At 40.1% G+C, this 21,923-nt stretch overlaps 1 protein-coding gene across 1 annotated transcript in view; it reads left to right on the forward strand.

The window, feature by feature from the left end:
* FRAS1 (Fraser extracellular matrix complex subunit 1) overlaps positions 1–21,923 on the forward strand; it is a 402,590-nt gene that overhangs the window by 273,326 nt on the left and 107,341 nt on the right. Inside the window, exons 30-32 of the mRNA XM_081139877.1 lie at positions 5,923–6,076; positions 11,628–11,803; positions 16,237–16,353. Coding sequence (XP_080996003.1) covers positions 5,923–6,076; positions 11,628–11,803; positions 16,237–16,353 — 447 coding nt within the window. The remainder of the gene's footprint in view (positions 1–5,922; positions 6,077–11,627; positions 11,804–16,236; positions 16,354–21,923) is intronic.

Genomic DNA, 21,923 nt, shown 5'->3' on the forward strand with positions numbered 1-21,923 from the left:
CTGGAAGTTGTGCATCTTTTTCCACATTGGCAATAAATCTGATGATCTTTGTGACCTCGTTTGTTGTTTGAACAGTTATTTTCTGCAACTGGGTAATGCTTTGATGTTAAAAGCCCCCAAGTGTCATGCTTATGAACCGAATGGAAAATTCTGTTACTGAGAGCCCTTCCCGGCTGATTGACTGTGGTGAGGCTCATGAGCAGCTAAAAGCCCTGCTGTGCTTTTCCTCAATTTTCTTGAAAACTCTCCTCCCATTGGTTGTCTTGCAGGGCCACAGTTTGAAAATAAGAATGTTTCTGAGAATTATACATATCAATCACACAAAAAATATTTATTTTTCTGAATAAGGGTCTATCTTATAAATAAACCTTTATCATGTGTTAGGGTTTCACCTTTTTTGGACTTGCTTAAGTACAATTTAGTGTCTTTAAGATGCATCAGCTCAGAGTATACACTCAAAAAACCTTTGTGGGTTACAAAAAAATGTATTTGTTTGTTTGTTTATAAAGCAGTTGAAATCTACATGGAGAGAGGGTTCTATCTTCTTCACCTGAGTGAGCAAAGCTGCATCACACACATTGACACACAGAACAGTCCAGTTACGTTTCCTTCGTGCTTCATCTTCGTAAACAGCACCAAAGTGTCACCTTACCCACGCCACCCCACATGATCATCCCCTAAAATCTACAAGATTAAAATTTAAAAGCTATGGTATAACCCGGCTGGGTGTGGCTCAGCGTTTGGGCATCGACCTAGGATCCAGGAGATCTCGGTCCGATTCCCAGTCGGGGCACATGCCCGGGTTGCAGGCTCGATCCCCAGTCAGGGGCGTGCAGGAGGCAGCCGATCAATGACTCTCTCATCATTGATGCTTCTATCTCTCTCTCTCCTTTCCTCTCTCTGAAATCAATAAAGACATATATAGACGCTATGGTATAAATGAACCTTTGCAAATTAAGGTATATTTACAGGATAAATACAATGTTAGGGTTGACATGGACTATATCCAATTATAGTCATTTTCTGTTTAGCTTAAAGTTTTTTATCTTAAATATTTTGGCCAGGGGTGGCGTACACTATCATTTGAGCTCATCACTTTGTCCCAAGCTTTAACCTGGAGGTGGGGAGGATTTCATTGTATTTGTAGGATTTTTTTTTACTCCAAATGAGAGACTTGGGCCCTTACTTCTGGTTTACAACGTTAATATTTTTATTTGTAATACAATATATAATGACCAAACTTTATTACGAAGATTTCTGTATGTCTATTTTTCTATGAAATGAATTAGAATAACTTTATAATTGAAAGCACTGCTTTAATTATGCCCCATAGTCTCTCGTTGGGACTTCATTGCCTTGTAATGTGGTACCCTGAAGGATATATAAAACATCACTAGGCAGAAGAGTAGTCAACTGATATTAAGGCTGATTTCTTGAGTTCACAGGGATATGTGCACCATTGTGCAGAAGAAGAAGAAACTATAAGGAGATAAAAAAATTGTAAAATGTCAGACCCATTGGGGAAATTAGGCTAAAATTTTGGGCTTTTAGACACTAGCTGTAGAAGAGATAGTATATAGCTTGCTATTCATCTCTTCTTAAATCTTCCCTGGACCATCTCCCAAAAGAAAGCAACTGAAAAAACCATCTTTATCATAATGAGGAGAAAGAATTATCCTTCTTTTCCTTAGATAGTTGTCTGTTTCTTCTTAAGTACTGTAAACAAATAATTAAGAAACAGAGGAATATGTATTATCCTGTTATAAATGTAACCATACTGAATGCCTGTTTGTGGAGTTTGGGGAGAATCATTCCAGACCCATCAGGATCTCTATCTACCCTTGGCCGTGCGTCTCATACTTTAACATGACTCCACATCTCATGAGGATCTTGTTACAATGCATGTGGGAATGCATCCAACTAAAAAGCTGCATAACAAGGAAAATAATCTACAAAATGAAAAGGCAACCTATGGAATGGGAGAAAATATTTGAAACCATGTATCTGATAAGGGTTGATATCTAAACTACGTAAGGAACTCAAACAACTCAATAGCAGAAAAGCAATGTGATTGAAAATGAGCTAGGGATCTGCATAGACATCTCTCGGGGGAGGACATACAAACAAGAACATGGAAGGGTGCTCAGCATCACTCATCACCAGAGGAATACAAATCAAAGCCGCAGGGAGGTGTCACCTCACACCTGTTAGAATGGCTGTTATCAAAAAGACAAAAAATAACAAGTGCTGGCGAGGGTGTGGGAAAAAGAACCTTCAACACTGTTGGTGGGAATGTAAATTGGTGTAGCCATTTTGGAAAACGGTATGGCGGTTACTAAAAAATTTCTAAATAGAACAATCCAGCAGTCCTGTTTCTGGGTATACTGTATAGCCAATCAAAATGAAATCGGTGTCTTGTAGAGATATCTGCACTCCTGCCTTCATTGCAGCCTTGTTCACGACAGCCAAGATGTGGAAGCAGCCTCGGTGCCCTCAGTGGGTAAATGGATGGAGAGAATGTGGTCTGTACACAATGGAATGTTGTTCGGTCTTTAAAAAGAAGGAAGTCCTGCCATTTGTGACAGCGTGGATGAGCCTGGAGGACATTATGCTACGTAAAATAAGGCAGATCCAGAAGGACACATACTGCATGATCCTCTTAAATTTGGAATCTCAGAAAGTTAAACTCATAAAAGCAGAATAGAATGGTGGTTGCCAGGGGCTGGGGGCAGGGGAAAGGGGGAGATGTTGGTGAAAAGGTACAAAGGTTCAGTTATAAGGGATGAATGAGCTCTGGAGAGCTAACGTACAGCAGGGTAACTATACTTAATAATCATGTATTTTATACTTGAGAAATTTGCTAAGAGAGTTGATCATGTTTTCACCACACCAAAAAAATCATAACTATGTGAGGTGATGGATACCTTAATTAGCTTGATTGTGGTAATCGTTTCACAATGTGTATATCTATCAAAACAGCACATTATACACCTTAAATATATGCAGTTTTTATAAGTCAAGTATACTTCAGTAAAGCTGATGAACAAAACTAAAATGCAGATTCTAATTCTGAAGGTCTGATTCAGAAGTCTGGGGTAGGGGCCTGAGATTCTTAATGTCTAAGCTTTCAGACGTTGCTGGTCTCTGAACACTGACTTGCAAGGAGTACTGTCTCCTAGAAAGGTACTCACACAGGAATTAGAGGGGATTGTGTTGATAAAGTATAGGTAAGATAGAAACTCAGCCCTGCCCGTGTGGTTCAGTGGTTGCGCATTGACCTAGGATCCAGGAGATCTCTGTGCTATTCCGGTCAGGGCACGTGCCTGGGTTGTGAGCTCGATCCCCAGCAGGGGGCGTGCAGGGGGCAGCTGATCAGTGACTCTCATCATTGATGTTTCTCTCTCCCCCTCTTCCTTCCTCTCTCTGAAATCGATAAAAATATATATTTTAAAAAAAGACAAATGCAGTAAGAGAGGCATCTGGGACGTGCATTTGGGTCCCAGTTCCTGCTTGCTTGGAATATGAAAAGCAACGTTGCCTCGTCAGCTCAAGATTGCGGTGGTTGGTGTATGACTGATCTCCGTAACCATAATCCAAGTTGACGAGGCTGCTACTACTAGAAATATTTTGAGCAGTTAAAGACACCTGGGTCCAAGTGTATTATGTTATATAAAATTTTGCTGGAGATAATAGGGCCTTTCCCCCCAGAATTCTGGTAGATGACATGCCAAGTTCTTGACACACTTTAATATTTTTGTAAATAATATTGTATATCGGTTGTGAAAGGAGAAAAGTCTCCGGAATTTTGCTCCTGGGCATCCATCACAATAGAAGGTGCCCTTGCTCTTGCTCTCCCAGACAGTTTGACTCAGTTTCCTGGTGACTAGTGAAAAGAGCTGGGACCGCCTCCTGACAGGAACAAATGCGCTCTTGTCAGGTGCCCGAAAAGAATATTTGTTGTCGTCTATTCTGAATGGTCTCCAGGGAGTGCTGTTTACTCTGTTCTCTTTGTTAGCATATTTGAAAGTAATAACAGTAATTTAGAAAAACATCTGTTCTGAAATGCCATATTTTAAAATATCAGATTTACTCATTTTTAAAGCCCGAAAACAAATAAAAGCTGAAGAGGAGCCGCCTTGCTAATCTCATTCCTTGGAAAGTGTCAGTTAGGAGGCTCTGGAAGAGGTGTGCTCCTGGCCAAGCCGGAGTGGCAGTGCTGTTTAATGACATTAGCTTTTGCAATTAAAATGGTCGCTTCCTGAAGAGCACTAAAGGGGTAATTTCTTCCAGTCAGCTTTTTCTAATTGTTGTTTCTAAGGCTTCACTTTCAATCAGTCATCCAGGCCTGTCAATTTGGCCTCTGTGGTGTTTCTGGAACTGGTTTCTAACTATCCATTCCCACTGCAATTACCTTCGTATCTTCTCTCATTATCAGAACTTGTCAAAGGGTTTCCATAGCTCCAGATGCACCCCAGCTCTCGTCCCTTCCATCTCCTGCTGCCGGAGACTGTCCACAACCCCGATCTGAGCGTCTCATTTCCTCCCCTGCTTGAAGGACTCCCAAGACTCATGCTGACTTTACAGGGCCTACAGCGTAAATTGAGTCTTTTAGCAGCTTTTGCCTTCTACTAGCCAACTTAAGAGAGTGTCACTTTTCTTTTTTATTTTAACCTTTTTTTTAAAAATATTTACTGTGTATTGGTTTCGGGTATATAGCTTAGTGGTCGATCATATACATATTACATCACGTTCCCCTTGATATTTCCAGTACCCCACTGGCCCTATATGTAGTTATCACAATATGATTGACTATATTTCCTATGCTTTACTTACTTCCCCCTGGCTATTTTGTAACTACCGATTTGGACTTCTTAATCCCTTCACCTCTTTCCCGCAGTGCCCGAGCCCCCTCCCCTCTGGCAACCACCAGTTCCAGTGTCACTTTCCACTTTCTGGCTCCTGACTCCCTAAACTTCACTTGCCCAGACCCTTGGACATTTTCTTAAGCATGCACTACATTGTCTCATGTCTTTGCTCAGTCTGGGACCTCTGCCTGGAATCTGTTTCACCGCTTCTCTGCTTAGCCCCTTTCTTTGTCATTAAAGAATTAAATGCTATTTCCATAGGAAAGCCTTCCTGAGCATTCCTTCTCCAAAGAGGAAATCTCCTTGGTCCTTTCCTCACTCAGCATGCTGCTCGAGCTTCCTAGAGAGCATCCCTTGCGATGCATTGTAACTAGTTATGTTTCCGTCTGCCCCACTCGACTGTAAGCTCTGAAACTGAAGTCGCATGTCAGCCATCCTTATGTACCCTACCCTCTAGCAAAAGAGCTGAATGGATAGTTCTCAAATGTGGACAGATGGGGAGCATGGGAGGACAAGGAGGTGGGCAAATGATAGAAAGAAATGAAGAGGCTTAGTCTTCCTGAATGAAGGAAGTTATTTGCTCATGATAAATTAAAAGAAAAAGCAGGAAAAATACCTATGTATATATGCATACACATGCACTTATTTACACACAGTATGCACACATATACAGTTGACGCTTAAACAACGTGGGGTTAGGGGTGCTGACTGCCTGCACAATTCAAACTCCATGTATGACTTTCTTTGGTGCTCTGTATAGGGATTCCTCACCTTGGTTGCAGATTCCCAGCTGTGGAGTTGACCCTTGAACAACATGGTTTGGCCTGCGCCAGTTAATTGAACACACAGGTCATTTGAAAAGAATCCCCATGTAAGTGGACCCTCATAGTTCAAATCTGTGTTGTTCAGGGAGCAGCTGGAGTTCATAGTGTGGCTTTAAAGCTATAAATCTCTCTTCTTAGACAATCTTTAGCAGTACGACCTGATAACATGTTTTTAAGGACTGATATTTTCTTATTTTGCTTGGACCTAATTCTGTACTCTTCCCTTATTCTAGAACGACGGAGGTCTTCGGCTTGTGGCCAATTCAGTGGTGTGGGTTCCAGAAGGGGGAATGCTGCAGATTACCAACAGGATCTTACAGGCCGAAGCTCCAGGTGCCAGGGCCTCAGAAATCATCTACAAAATTACGCAGAACCACCCTCAGTTTGGTAACTCTTTTTTGCATTGTCATAATGTCGTCATTGTATTCAGCAGTCTTAGACTTGCTTTTGTAAGATGCCATGTAGCAAGGTTGTGACTCCAATGAACTTGACTTTCTAATAGCTCACACTTCCCCTTTAAAAACAGAGCAATCGAAGTAGCTACCACACTGTACATTTAATATATACTAGGTAGCATGCTAAGTAATGTAAACATTATAGAAAAACCTAAAATTTAAGCTTTAGAAGAACTTTATTTTACACAAAAGACAACTTGCCAAGAGTCACCAACCTAATATATGTCAGTTTAATTTCAAAGCTCAGGCTCTCAAACTCCATCCTGTGTCCCTTGTAGGACATCGCCAGACATCTTGATGAGACTTTGTTTTTTAAGAAAAACTTTTCACAAAAATATTTTTCAAGGTCTCCATTGTTACTTGAACTTCTAGCAGGATAGTAGAGTATGATAACCTGAAAAATCTTCCATCATTACCAACTAGAAATGCTGGATAAAAGACTATAAGAATTATAAGGCATTCATAGCTGACCTTGCAGGAATAGTGAGAAATCTTGAGGTGTCATAAACAAAGAAGGAACCAAAGCCTGTCTGGGCATGCATTGATGGCAAGGCTCTCCTGAGAGGAGCTGTGGGTGTCTCGATAACCCAAGGGCTTGAGCTTTAATGCCCATGCAGAGACAGAAAGTTTTAATTAAGATCCTGCATAAAACCTAGACTCTGGGAAGACTTTCCTTCAATTACAGGGACAGAATAGAAAACGAAAAGTTCACCAGCACAGAGGGATCTCAAAGAAACCTACCTGTGTTTTTCAGGGCTCAGAGTAAAGCAAAAAAGTCTACTGAGAATTCAGAACTTCAAGCCTATTTCTCTGTAGATCCAGAGTTAAGTTATACTGGGTGTATTATTTGAGAAGCCCAGGGCTGAGACATTAATATGAAAATTAATCTCAGGCTGATGACACTTCTTGGGTTTCTTACAGAAACTAATAGAAACTACTGTAGAATGTCCACCCTCTATTCCAGAACGCTCAGGGTTCTCACAGATAAAACCACTGAAGATTAGCTCAGAATTCAAAATTGCAGAACATATGAGGAAACAATCTATATGACTAAAACAAGAAGATTAAAACCCCAAGGATTTGAAATAAAGGAACAATCATATAAAAACTATGATAAAGTATATTTAAAATGATTTAAAGACACACAAAAAAGTATTGAAACTCTAAGGAAATAACAAAATGCTATAAACATAAAGAAATAGGCAGGTAGATTTTTTACAAAGAAATTAGATATCTGAAAATGAAAATTATATTCATTAAAAGTAAAAGCTTGCTTGACATGTTAAATAGTAGAGGAATATCTGTTTTCCTCTGGGTTATCAGATTTTAAAATTATATATTTTCTGTAGTGAAGAAAAAATCAGCTTTTGCATAATTTAAAAAATAATTCCAATGTCCACAGACACTGAAAAGCATAATCTAATCAAGAATTGATAAAATTACAAAGCAGTCGGTCTAGCTGGGATATCATTTATTATAGTCGTGTAACCTGGAGGAAGGCAAGTGGACCCCATTGAGCCGTCGGTCTCTTTGAAAGATTAGGCTAGATATTTTTTTAACTTTTTATTTTAAAGTAATTTTAGACTTACTGAAAAGTTGCAGAAATGATATAAAGAGCTCTCAAATACCCTTTATCCAGAGTCCCCCAATGTCAGCATCTTATGTTATCGTAGAATAATTATCGAAACCAGGAAATTAATATTGATTCAATGCTATTAATTATCCACAGACCTTATTCTACTTTGCCTTACTTTCACCCACTGATATTAAACTAGATAATGTTTAAGACCTTTTCAGCTCTAAAAATATTTGAAGCATTTGATGTATTAAATTCTCTATCTTATCTTGATTATTAAAAGCCAAAACTTGAATTTCCTAGTGACAGCCCTATATTCCAATATTCTGTTTAAATGTTAAACAGAAAAATGCTGAATTAAATGATTTTTAAGCCATTTCAACTTGATAAATGCCATGTGCGCTTGACTGTGACCCTTTTCTACTGTAACTCTCTTGATTAACTTCTTCCTGTGAACATAGTCCCCTTTGTCTGTGTCCAGAGCCCATATTAGTAATAAGCGAATCATATTATCCTTGGGAACCATTCAAGAGTAAAAAAAGCAGTGGGAACTAGAAGCCCACTTAACACAAACCTGCTTAGACCCATTGTCCCAGTGATGTGAGTATGGAGCCTCTACCTCCTTGCCACCCCAGCTACTATACACTCTCTCATGACTTCAGAATGTTCTAGTTGGGTTTTAAGCTTTTTGTGAAGACCTGACTGTGGAACTGAACCAAATGTAAACTGCTTGTATAGTCTGTGCATAAAGGGCCTAAGTTCAACCACTAGCAGACTCATCACTGTCTTCAAATATACATTTAGACAAGTGGGTTACTACTTGTACCTTTAGCTAATTACCAGGTTTGAAAGTCAATTTAATGAGATGTTTTTAATGAAGTATCATCAGTATCATTTGAAGGAGAATCTGACTTAATCCAGCACGCTGCCAGCTCTAAATTATTTAGCATCGTGTAAGAAAGCTTTAATACAAATTATCTCATTCCCAAAGGAATTCATAGGAATTCCAATGAGACTCCAATTCTTAATACCTATTAAATTTTTCCTTCAGAATTCTTGGTTAAAATATAGACTTTAGCATAAAGGAAATCCGAAGTAGAGATTATTTTCTGTAGGTTTTATTTAAACCTGCATTTTCATATATTTAAAGGGTCATCTTCTGGTGTTTGTCATATTATAATAAAGTGGAGGCGAGGCACTACACAAAAGCTCTCACCTTGTAGGGGTGAACCCCACAAAACACGGGTGTTTCTTCCTGTCTACTTGGGCTCCGCACAGAGGCGCCTTGTATTCAGCGTGCCCAGCGCCGAACTCTTCGCTCGCCTCCAGCCTGCTCGTCCCATCAGAGGCATCACTTGCCTACCCGTTGCTTAGCCTAGGACCTGATTCTCAATTCCTCCGTCTCATCCTTCACAGCCACGTTCATCAGGCCTGTTCCACTTCCTCAGTGGCCCTTGTATCTGTTTATTTCTTTCCAATCTTACTTCTGTTGCCTTAGTTCAGGTCCCCCCATCTCTTCACCTGGATTTTACAGTAGCCTCATAGTTGGGCATAGTGTCCACATAAATGTTAGCTACTATTGTTATACTTTTTAACAGGACTTCCAAGCTTTATAGGCTCTCTATATTCCGATCATGTATCCATGTTCTAAATCATTCACCTACTGAAAATCTCACAGTGGCTCCCAATTGCTCGTGCAAGGGGGCTGGTCTTCAGGGGAAGGAAGTGCATTTTGCTTTGAATTTCCCTACCTTAAGGGCCTAGCACAGCAGCTAGCACCTGACAGGTATCCACTGACTATTTACTAGGTTGGAATGAATGGAATGAGCCAATATCCTAGGATTCCTGTTAATTTTATAGTGTGGCAATGATTTTGTAAATCTGAAAAGTAGGTTTATTTCATTAGGCCTTGTCAGGAAAAGTCTGCTTAGCTTTTACATTATAAAACAGAAGAGCTAGGAGCTAGGCATTTGAATATTTACTATTCTTACTGTCCACATTTCCATTGCAAAAATCTTTTAAAATATTTTGCAGCTGTGCTCCCATTCATAAACAGGCCACATTCTGGAAAAGCATGTTCATTAGCAGCATCTTATGAACAGAAGTTGAACCAGGGAGAGACATGTAATGGAATTTGTGACTGAGGTACAAATGAAAAATAATACAGAAAAGAAACTAGAGTGAGTGAGTTGATTCCGCACAAGATTATGTAAAGAGGAGTATTGCTGTTTTTCTCTTGCTTTAGTATTTCACCATCAGCCAGGACATTATGCTGATTTTTAACTTGAATTTAGTGCAGATAAATGAATGAGTATTTCCTTTGAGTAAGAAAACAAATTTCTAGGGTAATCAAAGTATGTTATCAATTGCCCAGGATGTTTAGTGTATTAAGATTGGGCATCCTCCTACATAACATTGTTAAAATATACACAGTCTCTCCCTCCCTCTCTCTCTCTTTCTCTCTCTCTCTCTCTCTCTCTCTCTCTCTCACACACACACACACACACACACACACACACGCACACACGCTGAGGATTAGAGAGGCTTCTTTCAGATTTATTGCTAGATGCATTTTTGTGAGAACACAGCCTGTTTTCAGCAGTTCATCCATTTTTCTGTTTGGCCTTCACTTAAAGGCATCATCTCCTTGTGCAATTTTAATTGTTTCGGTAACACCTCTGTATTTGCAACCTCACTTTTAAAAGATAGTAGCTTCAGGTGAAGAACATGCAGTAGAAACAGATTGGTGGTGGTGGGATTTAGATTTAGATTTCCTTGCTTCCATTCTAATGAAGTTTAGAATGAAGGAGGAGAATATTTATCAGGATAAATATTGGCCTGTGAACACAAAATAATCATGATTGTTGGCAGAGTTTCATGACCAAGAATACGAGCTTCGGATTCAAATCCCAGCTCCTCCACTTAATCATTTGTGTGACCTTGAACAAGTTATTGAACTGCTGTGAGCCTAAATGACTTTGTCTATAAAATGGAGATGGCACCCGGCCGGGCGTGGCTCAGCGGTTGAGCGTGAACCTGGGATCCAGGCGATCGATCGGGGTTCGATTCCCAGTCAGGGCACATGCCCGGGTTGCAGGCTCGATCAATGACTCTCTCATCATTGATGTTTCTGTCTCTGTCTCTCCCTCTCCCTTCCTCTCTCTGAAATCAATAAAGATATATTTAAATAAAAAATAAAAAAAATGGAGATGGCAATGGCATCTTTAGAAGGATTAAAAATGTAACGCTAAGGATGATCAACATTTTTTAAAGCACCTATGAAGTGTGGACTATTATTCTTGTTTACCAATGAGGAACAGAGCTTATAGAGCATAAGTGAGCTCACATCGTTGGATGTGACGGAGCTGGGTTTGAACCACCACTTAGAGTGTTTCATGTGGTGCCTGCCATGAGGAGTCAAGTGTTAGGTATTATTATTTTCATTACAGAATTCTCCCCAGGATAACTTTTTCTGAATTTTTTTCTGATTTTTCCATTGTGTTTCCACCAGAAACTTTCTGATTGGAATGCATTTTCTGTTCATAGAAAGCTGTGGGTAGAAATGAATCCAATTGCCCAGTATTTAAAGACTTGTTTGCAATGTTCATGACTGTTTGAGTCTCCTTATATGATTTTAATAGATATAAGTCAGTAACTTCATACATGAGTTGCCCTTAAATGACTTTTAGTTCTTTTAGCTAAAAGACTGGGAATTCTATATCTAAAGATGGATCTGATGATTATCTATTAAATTCTGTGTTAATGTTCTTTCCTTTACCCGATTAATGTACCTTAGTACATTATTTCATTTCTGAAAAAACAAACAAACAGTGGTACAAAGGAGATGAGAGCTCTGACTTGCTTTTACTTTTCCCAGGGATCCTCACTAACTGTATGGCTTTCGTAGGGGAGGTGGTCCTTCTGCTTAATATGCCTGCAGACAGCCCCACAGAAGGACAGCACCTGCCTGATGGGAGGACAGCAACCCCCACCAGCACCTTCACCCAGCAAGACGTGGACGAAGGCCTCGTGTGGTACAGGCACTCGGGGGCCCCGGCCCAGAGCGACTCCTTCCGCTTCCAGGTACCGTCTGCTTCCGACTCCTCTCGCGTCTGGATGGTCTGATGGAAACCATCACCCTTATTTATAAACAGCTCAGGTAGTTTTCTGTGGCTGCCTAGAAATAATATTCGGGGAAAGAGGAAATTAATAGCATTGAGAGATATTTTTGATCTGCTAATTCAATCTTATAGATATCTCTGCAAGCACAGTCATTTTACAGCAAAGAGGTTCATAACAGGTAATGGCTAAAGGATTTAGAAAAAATGTTTCCAAAATATTAAAATGTTTATTTTGAGACAGTCTTATTTTCTTTTTTCAAATTTTCTGGAACATTTACCATCTTCTGATAATATCATGGACTTGGCAGCCAGATCCAATGGGTTCATATTTCAGTTCTGCCACATATTAACTACATAACTTTGGGAAAATTACTTGAGCAAAATCCTTGTGCTCCAGATTCCTCATCTGTAAAATAGAATTATTGTAAGGATTTAATGAGTTAATACATATAAGACATTTAGAATACTGCCTATCACTACATAAGGGATTATTACTACCATTTATCAAGATTGGTCAAGTACCAGTGCTATAGACTGAATATTTGTGTCCCCCCCAAAATTAATATCTTGAAACCCTTCCCTCCCCCATGTGATGGTGTATGGAGGTGAGGTATTTGGTAGGTGATTAGCATTAGATGAGGTCATGAGGGCTGTGCCCTTGTGAGAGGGATTGTACACTTACAAGGGTCACAAGAGAGCTTGCTCCCCCATCTACTCCCCGCCATGGGGATACAATGAAAAGACGGCAGCCTGCAACCCAGACCCGACCATGCTGCCGCCCTGACCTCAGACCTTCAGCCTCCAGAATGGAGAAATAAATTTCTGTTATCTATGAGCCACCCAGTCTATGGTATTTTGGTTAGTAGCTTGAGTCAGCTAAAACAACCAGCTCATAAGACTGTCAATAAATGAAAGAACAAGAAATTATACTGGGGACATTCTCTGGCTATTATGGAATATAATTAGAAATTAATTTTAAAAGGGCAAAAATTCAAACCATTTGGAGTTTATAAAATAGTCTCCCAAATAATTATACTTCTAAAAAGGCAATCAAAATGGCAAACTATTAAGAAATATTGATGAGGAGGAAATAAATTATCAAAACTTAAATTATGTTTCCAATATTCAAGAAAATTGATGGTCTTAAGCTATTATTATTGAGCAGAAGAGCATGAAAATAAATGGTCTAAATATTTAACTCAAGAAGCTAGAGAACCACAAAGAAACCTAAGGAAAGCAAAAGGAAGGAATTAATAGAGATAAACAAAGAACTGATTAATTATAAAATGCTAGAATTGACAAATGAGTACAAAACTCGATTCTTTGGAAAGACCAATAAAATTATAATACAAACCTCTGTCAGTGACAATTTGGGAATAAAGAACTGAACAGAAGTACAAAGGGATGAGGAAATATGAATGAGAAACAGCATTTAAACAGATACAGAAAGAATTTGGGAAGGTATAAAGAAAATATGAAGGCGCATTCATGATGATCAGCCAAAGCAGTGCCACAGCCCCTCTGAGTCTGAGACTTTCTCTTTGTCTGGGAATCCACTCAGGGATAAACTCCCACAATAGCTCACCTTGTTAAAATCATCGTGCATTCTGCCCCTGGTGCCTGGAGGGCACATCTTCATTGCTTGACTAATTTATATGGTATAAAATATGTGCTTTTCCAGAGAGCAACTTGAAATAAACTCGGAAACTGTTAAAATGAGATTTTACTGAGCACATTAATGTCCAATGAATGTGAGCAAACACGCGCCCTTCGCTGGAATTAGCTTTTCCTTTTTAGCACCTGAGGACTCAGCAGTCCTGAAAGAATGAGTCAGAAGGGAGGCAAAGACCTCAATCAGAAGACGTCAGAGCCGCCTTTGCCTTCAGAGGCCTTAGGGCGAAGAGCGCTGTCAACACCAGCATTTCCCTGGGAAGGGATTCTCGGCGCCTGCTCATCAGGATATTTGATTGCTTTTGCAAGTTGCTTACTAAGTGGGTCATTATAAAATAGCGAAATGTACTCATTTCTTTTAACAAACTCCCTTGAGTTTAAGACATGCAGTTGAACATCACTACTTAGTAAGTGGTTCCCTTTGAAGAGTCTTCGCACATCCTGCTCAAAATGTGTTCAGAACTCCTATTTGAAATCGCCTTCCAAACCCGTGGGGCCTTCTTCAGAATAGCCTTAGTAGTGACAGTACTTTGGAAGTAGCTTTTAAAATATAACCAAATAGCCAGAGTCATTCAGAATCATGTCTGGTATGAAGAAGAGTAGTAATTATTTTGGGTTCAAACGGAGTAATTAGGAAGTAACAAGCTCAGTTTTCTCACTTGATTTTTGAACTCCCTCGGAAGGCGCCCCGAAAGGGCATTTTGAGCACTCACAGCACCTTTATTGCAAGAATGAAACAACGCTCCGAGATGATGTTCTCCTGGATGTAATGGTGTGCTTATTCTTCAAGTCTCGTTGTTTTATAGGCTTACCTCATGTTTGATTTGAAATGACAAAGACACTATAACTATGTGCCAAAATAAACAGCAACTTTTCCCATTCATTTTAGTGTCCCTAAAGGATTTGAAACTAAAAGAGAAAAAAATTGCTGTTTTCATGATTCTTCTTTTTCTTCCCTTTTTTTCCTTTCAAGCAGAAATTGCGATACAATGAGTTGCATCAGTTTAATTTCATTTTAATGTTTATGTGCTGTCATGAGCCATCAATGCATTCCATCTGTTACTTTGCCTGTAAGACTTGGGATTTATGTAATGTGTGTGGCTTTACAAAATAGAGCATGGCATAGGCAAGAAAGCATGCACACTTATGTCACTTTTGTCATGGGGAGGAGCCCTGGTAATTGGTCTATTCAGATCATGTTAACATAGCCTCAGGGGATATGGTTTTAAAAAGACCCATGTGTTTCACACCAGTATCTTGACTAAGGAATCTAGAACTGATTCACTTGATTGGCAGTATGCTCACATTTTATTACCTGCACAGTGTTCCATTGCTCTTTTTCAAGAGACAGGAGAACATATTTTCCTAATCACCTGAAGCTTGGTCAGCGAGGAAAGAGTCATCTTGGTCAGTAGGAAGATCATGACCTTCGGTTTCCTCATCTAGAAAAGGTTTCCTCATTTGTAGGAAAGGAGATAATATCCACTTTGTGGGTATTACATATGGTAACTTTGGAAAAGTGCTGAGCCCATGATAGATGTTCGGTGAATTATGGCTATTGCTACTCATATTATATTTAGCAATACAGTAAGATGGCTCCTTGAAAACCTGAAGATATTCTAAACTTGAGCTCCAGGGATCAGATGTGATCAAGACAGAGAAGACAGTTTTTGTTGTTGTTGGCCCAACTGTAGAAGACATAAGAAAGGGCTGCTAACCTGTCCGGTGTGGCTCAGTTGGTTGTGTATCATCCCGTGAGCCAAGAGGTCAGCTGTTAGTTTCCCGGTCAGGGCACATGCCTGGGTTTTGGGCTCAAACCCCAGTAGGGGGTGTGCAGGAGGCAGCCGATCAATGTTTCTCTTTCATTGATGTTTCTATCTCTCCCTTCTTCTCTCTCTAAAATCAATAAAAACATATTTAAAAAAGAAAAAAGAAAAGAAGAGAAAAGAAAAGAACAGAAAAGGAAAGGAAAAGAAAGGAAAGAAAAAAGACTGCTATTCCTGCCTTTTTCTCAGAATTTATGGCACTCTGCCCCCTCTCATATGGAATTAATGCAACTACACATGGCCACACAGGCCTTATCAATTCTTGTAACAAGACCACAAAGAGAAGGAGAGTGTGAGGGAGCAACTCAGTAGCACTGAAGGAGGGGAGAAGCTGCATTAAGAAAAGCATCATTGTTTCCAGTATTTTCAAAGCAAGAAAAAGTGAATTTTTGTGACCACTACACTAATTGTTATGAATCTTTCCTTGCTGATTCATAACAATTAATTAGTGATTAGGCTGAGATTTGTCATTTATAACCTAACTGTAGATGTCTGTGCTGTTACAGATTTTTTAAATGGAATAAAAATTACATATCTAACATGTGCTATGTGTGCTCATAGTGAAACATTACGTAGCTATCAAAAATCGTGTTTTTAAACATGTTTAATGTATTATGTTCAGTAAAAATTTAGAATACACAATTGTATGTAAGTTTTGACATATGCATAGGAAAAAGATTAAACCAAAATGCATCAATATGTTAATAACTCCAATTTGTAGGCAGTGAGATTCTAGATGATTTTTTATTTCTTATTTACACTGTTCTGCATTTTCAAAATTGCCTAAAAGGATTGTGTATAGTTTTGTAAGGCGAGAACGGATAGAATTCAGACAGATGATGTAACGTGCAGACACGCGCGGTTCCGCAGAGCTCACCCGCAGGATGTTCCCTTCCAGGTGTCCAGCGCCGCAGACGCCCACGGCCACCTGGAGAGCCGCACGTTCAATGTCGCGATCCTGCCGCAGCCGCCCGCGGCGCCGCAGCTGTCCCCGGGAGCGTCTCTCCACATGACTGTGAGCTGGGGGGGGGGGGGTCGTGGCTTCTGAGGCCTCTGAGGGGTCTGGTAGGGCGGCCTGGGCAATGCCAGGCCCAGGACGCAGGCCAGGCCTGTGAACGCTTCTCTTGACTTGAGGAAGAAACTTAAAATTCCCCGAGTGGAGGGAAGTTAGAGGGCAGCCACCCCGGCCCTCACCCACTGCCGCTGGCCTCTCCACAGCGTCCCAGACGGTGCCAGGCCCTCTCCTCGCGTGGGCAGAAGGAATCTCAGCTGACGCCTATTTAACCAGCACCATTTGGGCGCCGTCACTCAGTGATAGCTCCACCTGGCTGAAGAAACTGTTACTCAGTTTCTTAGAAGCCCGGTTAGAAGTTTCCTTTGTGTTACAAAAGTTTCCTGAAGATGAGAGGTCTGTACTGAATCCAGAGAGATCCGTAGCAATTATCCAAGTGAAAGTATTGGGGGCAGGTTGGAGGAAGGGAAAGGTGGTGGCAAAGGGCACTAAAGGCCATAAAAACAGCAGATGCAAAGACCCCGAGGCCAGGGAGAGCATGATTGTTGGGGAAAAGTGCCAATAGTTCAAGAAGACTGGCGAGGGAGGATGGCAGAGAGCGGGGAGGAGGGTGGGCTCGTGGAAAGGTTGGAAGCGAGGCAACAGCTAAGTTCCAACAGCCGGCAGCTCCATTGTAACCCCGCATCTAGGGGCGCTGTGATGCCAGAACCCCTCTTCTAGACAGGGCCACAGCATCGGAGACCTTGTAAATTAATCATTCCGGGTCTACATTTTAGTTAGCGCTCACGTAATTACACTCCAAAGTGTGTATCAGCCTTGAGCCACGACAAAGAAATCACCTGTAGTTTCAGAAATTATGGGTCTGGGGAATGACAGAGACATAAAGGGGGAAATAGAAGGTTTTTAATGAATAGCTGATATCGGCGTTTCCACTGTAAACCATAATTTAAAGAAATCATAATTCAGCAGCACTATAAAGTCTATAATTCATCATTCTGACTGGAGGAACTTGGATCAGAATTTTCTCTAAACTGTGAAGAAAAATGTGCATGCATATTTCTTGCCAAATGCTAATGCAGTGTTATTTTGAGTTTAGAGTGGAAAACGGGCCAGGAGCCATGGGGATGGCGCCATTCCCACTCCGTTGCTAGGGACCCATAGAGACTTTTCAAGGTCCCTGACCTTTAGGGTCTCAGGTTGCTAGTTTGAACATTAGGTCTGTGTCATGTAACATAGGATATCACAAGGTTTGTTTACAATAAAATGCAGTTAGCCTAATGTTTAGTTCCTTAAAATATACATACTTTGTATTTCTTTTGATATTAATTAGGGCCATTACTGTAGAGCACACTTGTAATCTGTGACAAAAACACATTCTTGATCCAGTGATTTGGACTCACCTAAGTATGAGTTTTGCACATATTTGATAAATACCTTATAAATATATATGCTAAGTACATACATGGTATATTCATGTATGTGTTTAAGGGTCGGGGTCTACTTCAATCGTTCAGCCATATACTTTTGAGCTTCTAGTTTATGCCAAGTGCTATGGAAGACATTGTTGATTCAATGACCATAAAATACAGTCTCTATTCTTAAGGAACTTAGAGTCTAAAAGGGGAAATGAGCAAGTAAATGAGCACTGACAATATAATGATAAATGCCATGATGGGGCCATGATATGGAGGCAAATAAAAGGCACCTTACCCAGTGGGGGGTGGCAAAGTCATAGAAGGCTTCCTCCAGGGGGAGAACGGAGCTGGTTGAGGTGAAAGTTGTTCAGCCTGCGTTAGGATCCCCTACAGTGTTTGTTTCATCACAGATTGCTGGAGCCTACCCCGAAGTTCTCTAATTCAGTCCATCTGCTGTAGGGCTGATAATTTGAGTTTCTAACAAGTGCCCAGGTGATTCTATTGCTGCTCCTCTGCTCACCACACTTGAAGAACCACTTATCTATAGTGGAAATAGGGGGGAATGCATTCCGGACAAAGGAGCAGCAGGGGGAAAAAGATGGAGATGTGGGAGAACACAACATATTGAGCAATGAGAATTCATCTGACTGGAGTATAAGTTCCTAGGTGAAGAAGAAACAAGATATGAGAGTCACATCATGGGGGACTTTAAAGATAAAATGAAGGGATTTCCATTGTGTCCCAGAAGGCTGTTGGGACTAGTACTATGTAGCAGACAGGCAGCCTGATCAGATTTTCACTTTAGGAAGGTCATTCTGGCTGCAGGGTAGACAACATCCTATATGGGGACCAGACTGGGAGCAAGGAATCCAAGAAACAGGCTATTGCAGTCATCTAGAACAAGAAAGGTTGTTGGCATAACGCCATGCAGTGGCAGTAAGAATTAAAAGTTAGTGAGCTCTTGAAGAGATGCCTGTACACCCGTGTTCATTGCGGTATTATTCACAGTAGCTAAGCTGTGGAAGCAGCCTGAGTGTCCTTTGGCAGATAGATGGATTAAAAAATGTGGTATACAGAACAATGGAATATTATTCAACCTTTAAAAAGGAAATCCTGTCATATGCTACAATATGGATGAACCTTAAGGACACTGTCCTAAGTGAAATAATCCAGTCACGAAAAGACAGTCTGATCATTCCACTTCTATGGGCTATCTAAAGTAATCAGACCCTTAGAAAAGGAAAGCAGAATGGTGATTGCCCCTGTGGGTAGGGGTGCAGGTGGGGAGAGGGAAAAGGGGAGTTGTTCAATAGATACAGAGTTTCAGTTTTGCAAGAGGAAAAAAATTCTAGAAATCTGTTGCATAGCAATGTGTATGTAGTTAACACTACTGTACTATACACTGAAAAGCGGTTAAGGTCGCGGGGGATGTTAGGGAAAGATTAAAAGATATTTAGAGATGTCATGGTCAATTAGATGTGAGAGGAAGGTGAATACCCAATTTCTGAGTATATCGAGATGCCGTTCATTGAGATCAGTAATGTATGGGGGCTTTAGCGGGAGGGGTGGAAGACATGACCAGTACAGTTTGGGGGGGTGCCTATTAAGGGTGGGTATATAGTAGATATTCTGGGTAGGAGATAAACCTTTAAGAATCATTAATGGTATATGGTGGTTAAATCCTTGGGCATTACTGAGATTTCCCAGAAAGACTGAATAGAGTGAAAGCAATACAATCAAATACCTATCTAAATTGAAATTAGTTCTGTGGCCTTTCTATAATTCTTTATTCATCAAATCTAATATCCTTTAAATAGGATCCTATGGTTTAGTTCGCAGTGTTCAGCAAAATTATATGCATACATACATATATAAGATATGTATATACATATGTATATTATGTTGATATATAGGGTGTCCCAAAAAATGTATACACATACATTTTTTGATAGCTCAATTGATGTTTCTTTCTTTTCAGATTTAACACATTGGAATTAATAATTATTCAAAGTGTGTATACATTTTGGGGGGATGCCCTGTATATAAGCATATATGATATGTTATACATTTAGGATATATATATATATATATATGGTCAAGGAGGTCTGAAAACATGCATGTTTACCAATAAAAATCATAGCCTAGATAGTATAAGATTCTGAAGATGAATTAATAGGTTCACATCAACTCAGTTTCCCAAGTAATCACCCACTATTTGACTTAGAAAATGCTTAAGGGCAAAACCTTTGATTAATTAATCTTGGTGTCCTCCTTAGCATCTCACACAATGCCATATATAAAGCAGTTGCTTAGTAAATGTTTGTTGACTAAATGAATATTGTCAGACATAATTTCACATAGTTAATAACTTCCTAAACTGTATCCCCTTTAAATTTAAATAAATTACATAGTTACTCATACACACACACACACATACACACACACACACACACACTTTGAATATCGTATTTCCAATTCCTTACTTAAAGGGGAAATAAATTCTGTTATCTTTTAGTGTGAAAGACATAGTATTTATTATTTCTTTTTTCAAATGGTTGTCCTACTCAGGGTTGGGTTGGCCAAAGTCACCACTTGAGGGAAGGCCTTGAGTAAGCCTTTCTTTCCTGGTTTCTTTTGCTTTCAGAGTAATAGTCGTAGCAGAGTTCTCTTAAGACAGTTCTTACGGGGCCGGCAGAGATCCGGTTGGAACTCAAGTCTGGGCATGCTTTATTTATTTTGTGGCTGAGGGCTTGTGTGTCCAAGTTTATTCTTGAGACCTGTCAGAAAATAATAGAATTGTTATCTGCAATCTCTGGAAATGTTTGTTTATCCTTGGAATTCCTGCTGTGCTTTGTCTGAGTCTTTCACACCACTTAAGAAAAAAGGAAAAAAAAAAGAACTTCTTATGTTAGAGCTATTTTTTATTTTCCCCTACAAAAAGTTGGAATTCCTTGAGGAAAGGGTCTATATCTGACTCATCTTGCATCTCTCACAGCTCTTTGCTTGGCACCTTGCACATAATAGGTTCTTACCCAATAATTCGCTACATGAATATGTGAATGACTTAATTTTGTTGTCCTAATAAACTATGGGAGAAGATAATTTCTTGTAGGGCCTCTATTTTATTTATCTCATCTCGTTATTATTGGGCGTCTGATTTCTCAGGCTCACTGTGGGCTTTGCTGCTTTTATAGAATGACAATCCACATGAGAAATTGGTCTTTTTTTAATAGAGGGTGAAATGATAATGTTGTTTGCAAATCCTGACCTAGAAGCTTAAGTTATGCACGCTTTGCTAAGGCTTAAGTGTTAAACTGTTTATGTCCCCCCTCCACCCCCCACCCCCACCAGATTCTTTAGATGACGTTGAAATGCAATGGTAAGTATTCTAAAAAAAGTACTGATTTAGTTTTTATAAAAAGTATTTTTATTAATTTATATGTTAGCTTAATCTTTTTATAATAATATGTTTTATTCACTCAACAAATTTTTATCAAGTAATGACGTGCTAGGTGCTTAGAATCTACCCATGAACAAACAAAAGTCGTGTTCTCATGGAGTTTACATTCTTTTGGGTATAAGTAATAAATAAAGAACTCACATATAGCAAGTTAGTGAGAAGTATTATGGTGAAACAAAAAGTAGATCAGGGCCAAGGGTGTTGGAAACGTAGTGGTGGGGACAGAGGAGACCTACGCTGCAGTTTTCAGTGAGGCAGTCGGGGGCCTTTATGAAGGCAACGACACTTAAGGAAAGGCCTGCAGGAAGTGAGGGAGACAGCCGTGCACACACCCAGGACAGAGCATGCCAGGCCCAGGGAACCACGGGTCGGAGGCATCGAGTCGGGAGCATGCTTAGATGTTCAAGGAACAGTGAGGAAGCCAGTCGGGCTGGAGCAGAGGGAGTGAAAGACATGAATCCACAGATATGCTGGGGCGGGGGTGGGGTGGGGAGGGGGCAGACCATGTCAGGCCACATAGCCATTACAGGGACTTAGCTTTTATTCTGAGTAAGATAGAGCGCCATTGCAGGGTGTTGAGCAGGGTAATGACCTTTTTTTTTTTTAATTCCCACCTGAGGAGATTTTGTCCATTGCTTTTCAGAGAGAGTGGAAGGGGGAGAGAGAGAGAGAAACATCGATGTGAGAGAGACACATCA

Source organism: Miniopterus schreibersii, assembly GCF_964146895.1.
Source record: "Miniopterus schreibersii genome assembly, chromosome: 1".
NCBI lineage: Eukaryota > Metazoa > Chordata > Mammalia > Chiroptera > Miniopteridae > Miniopterus > Miniopterus schreibersii.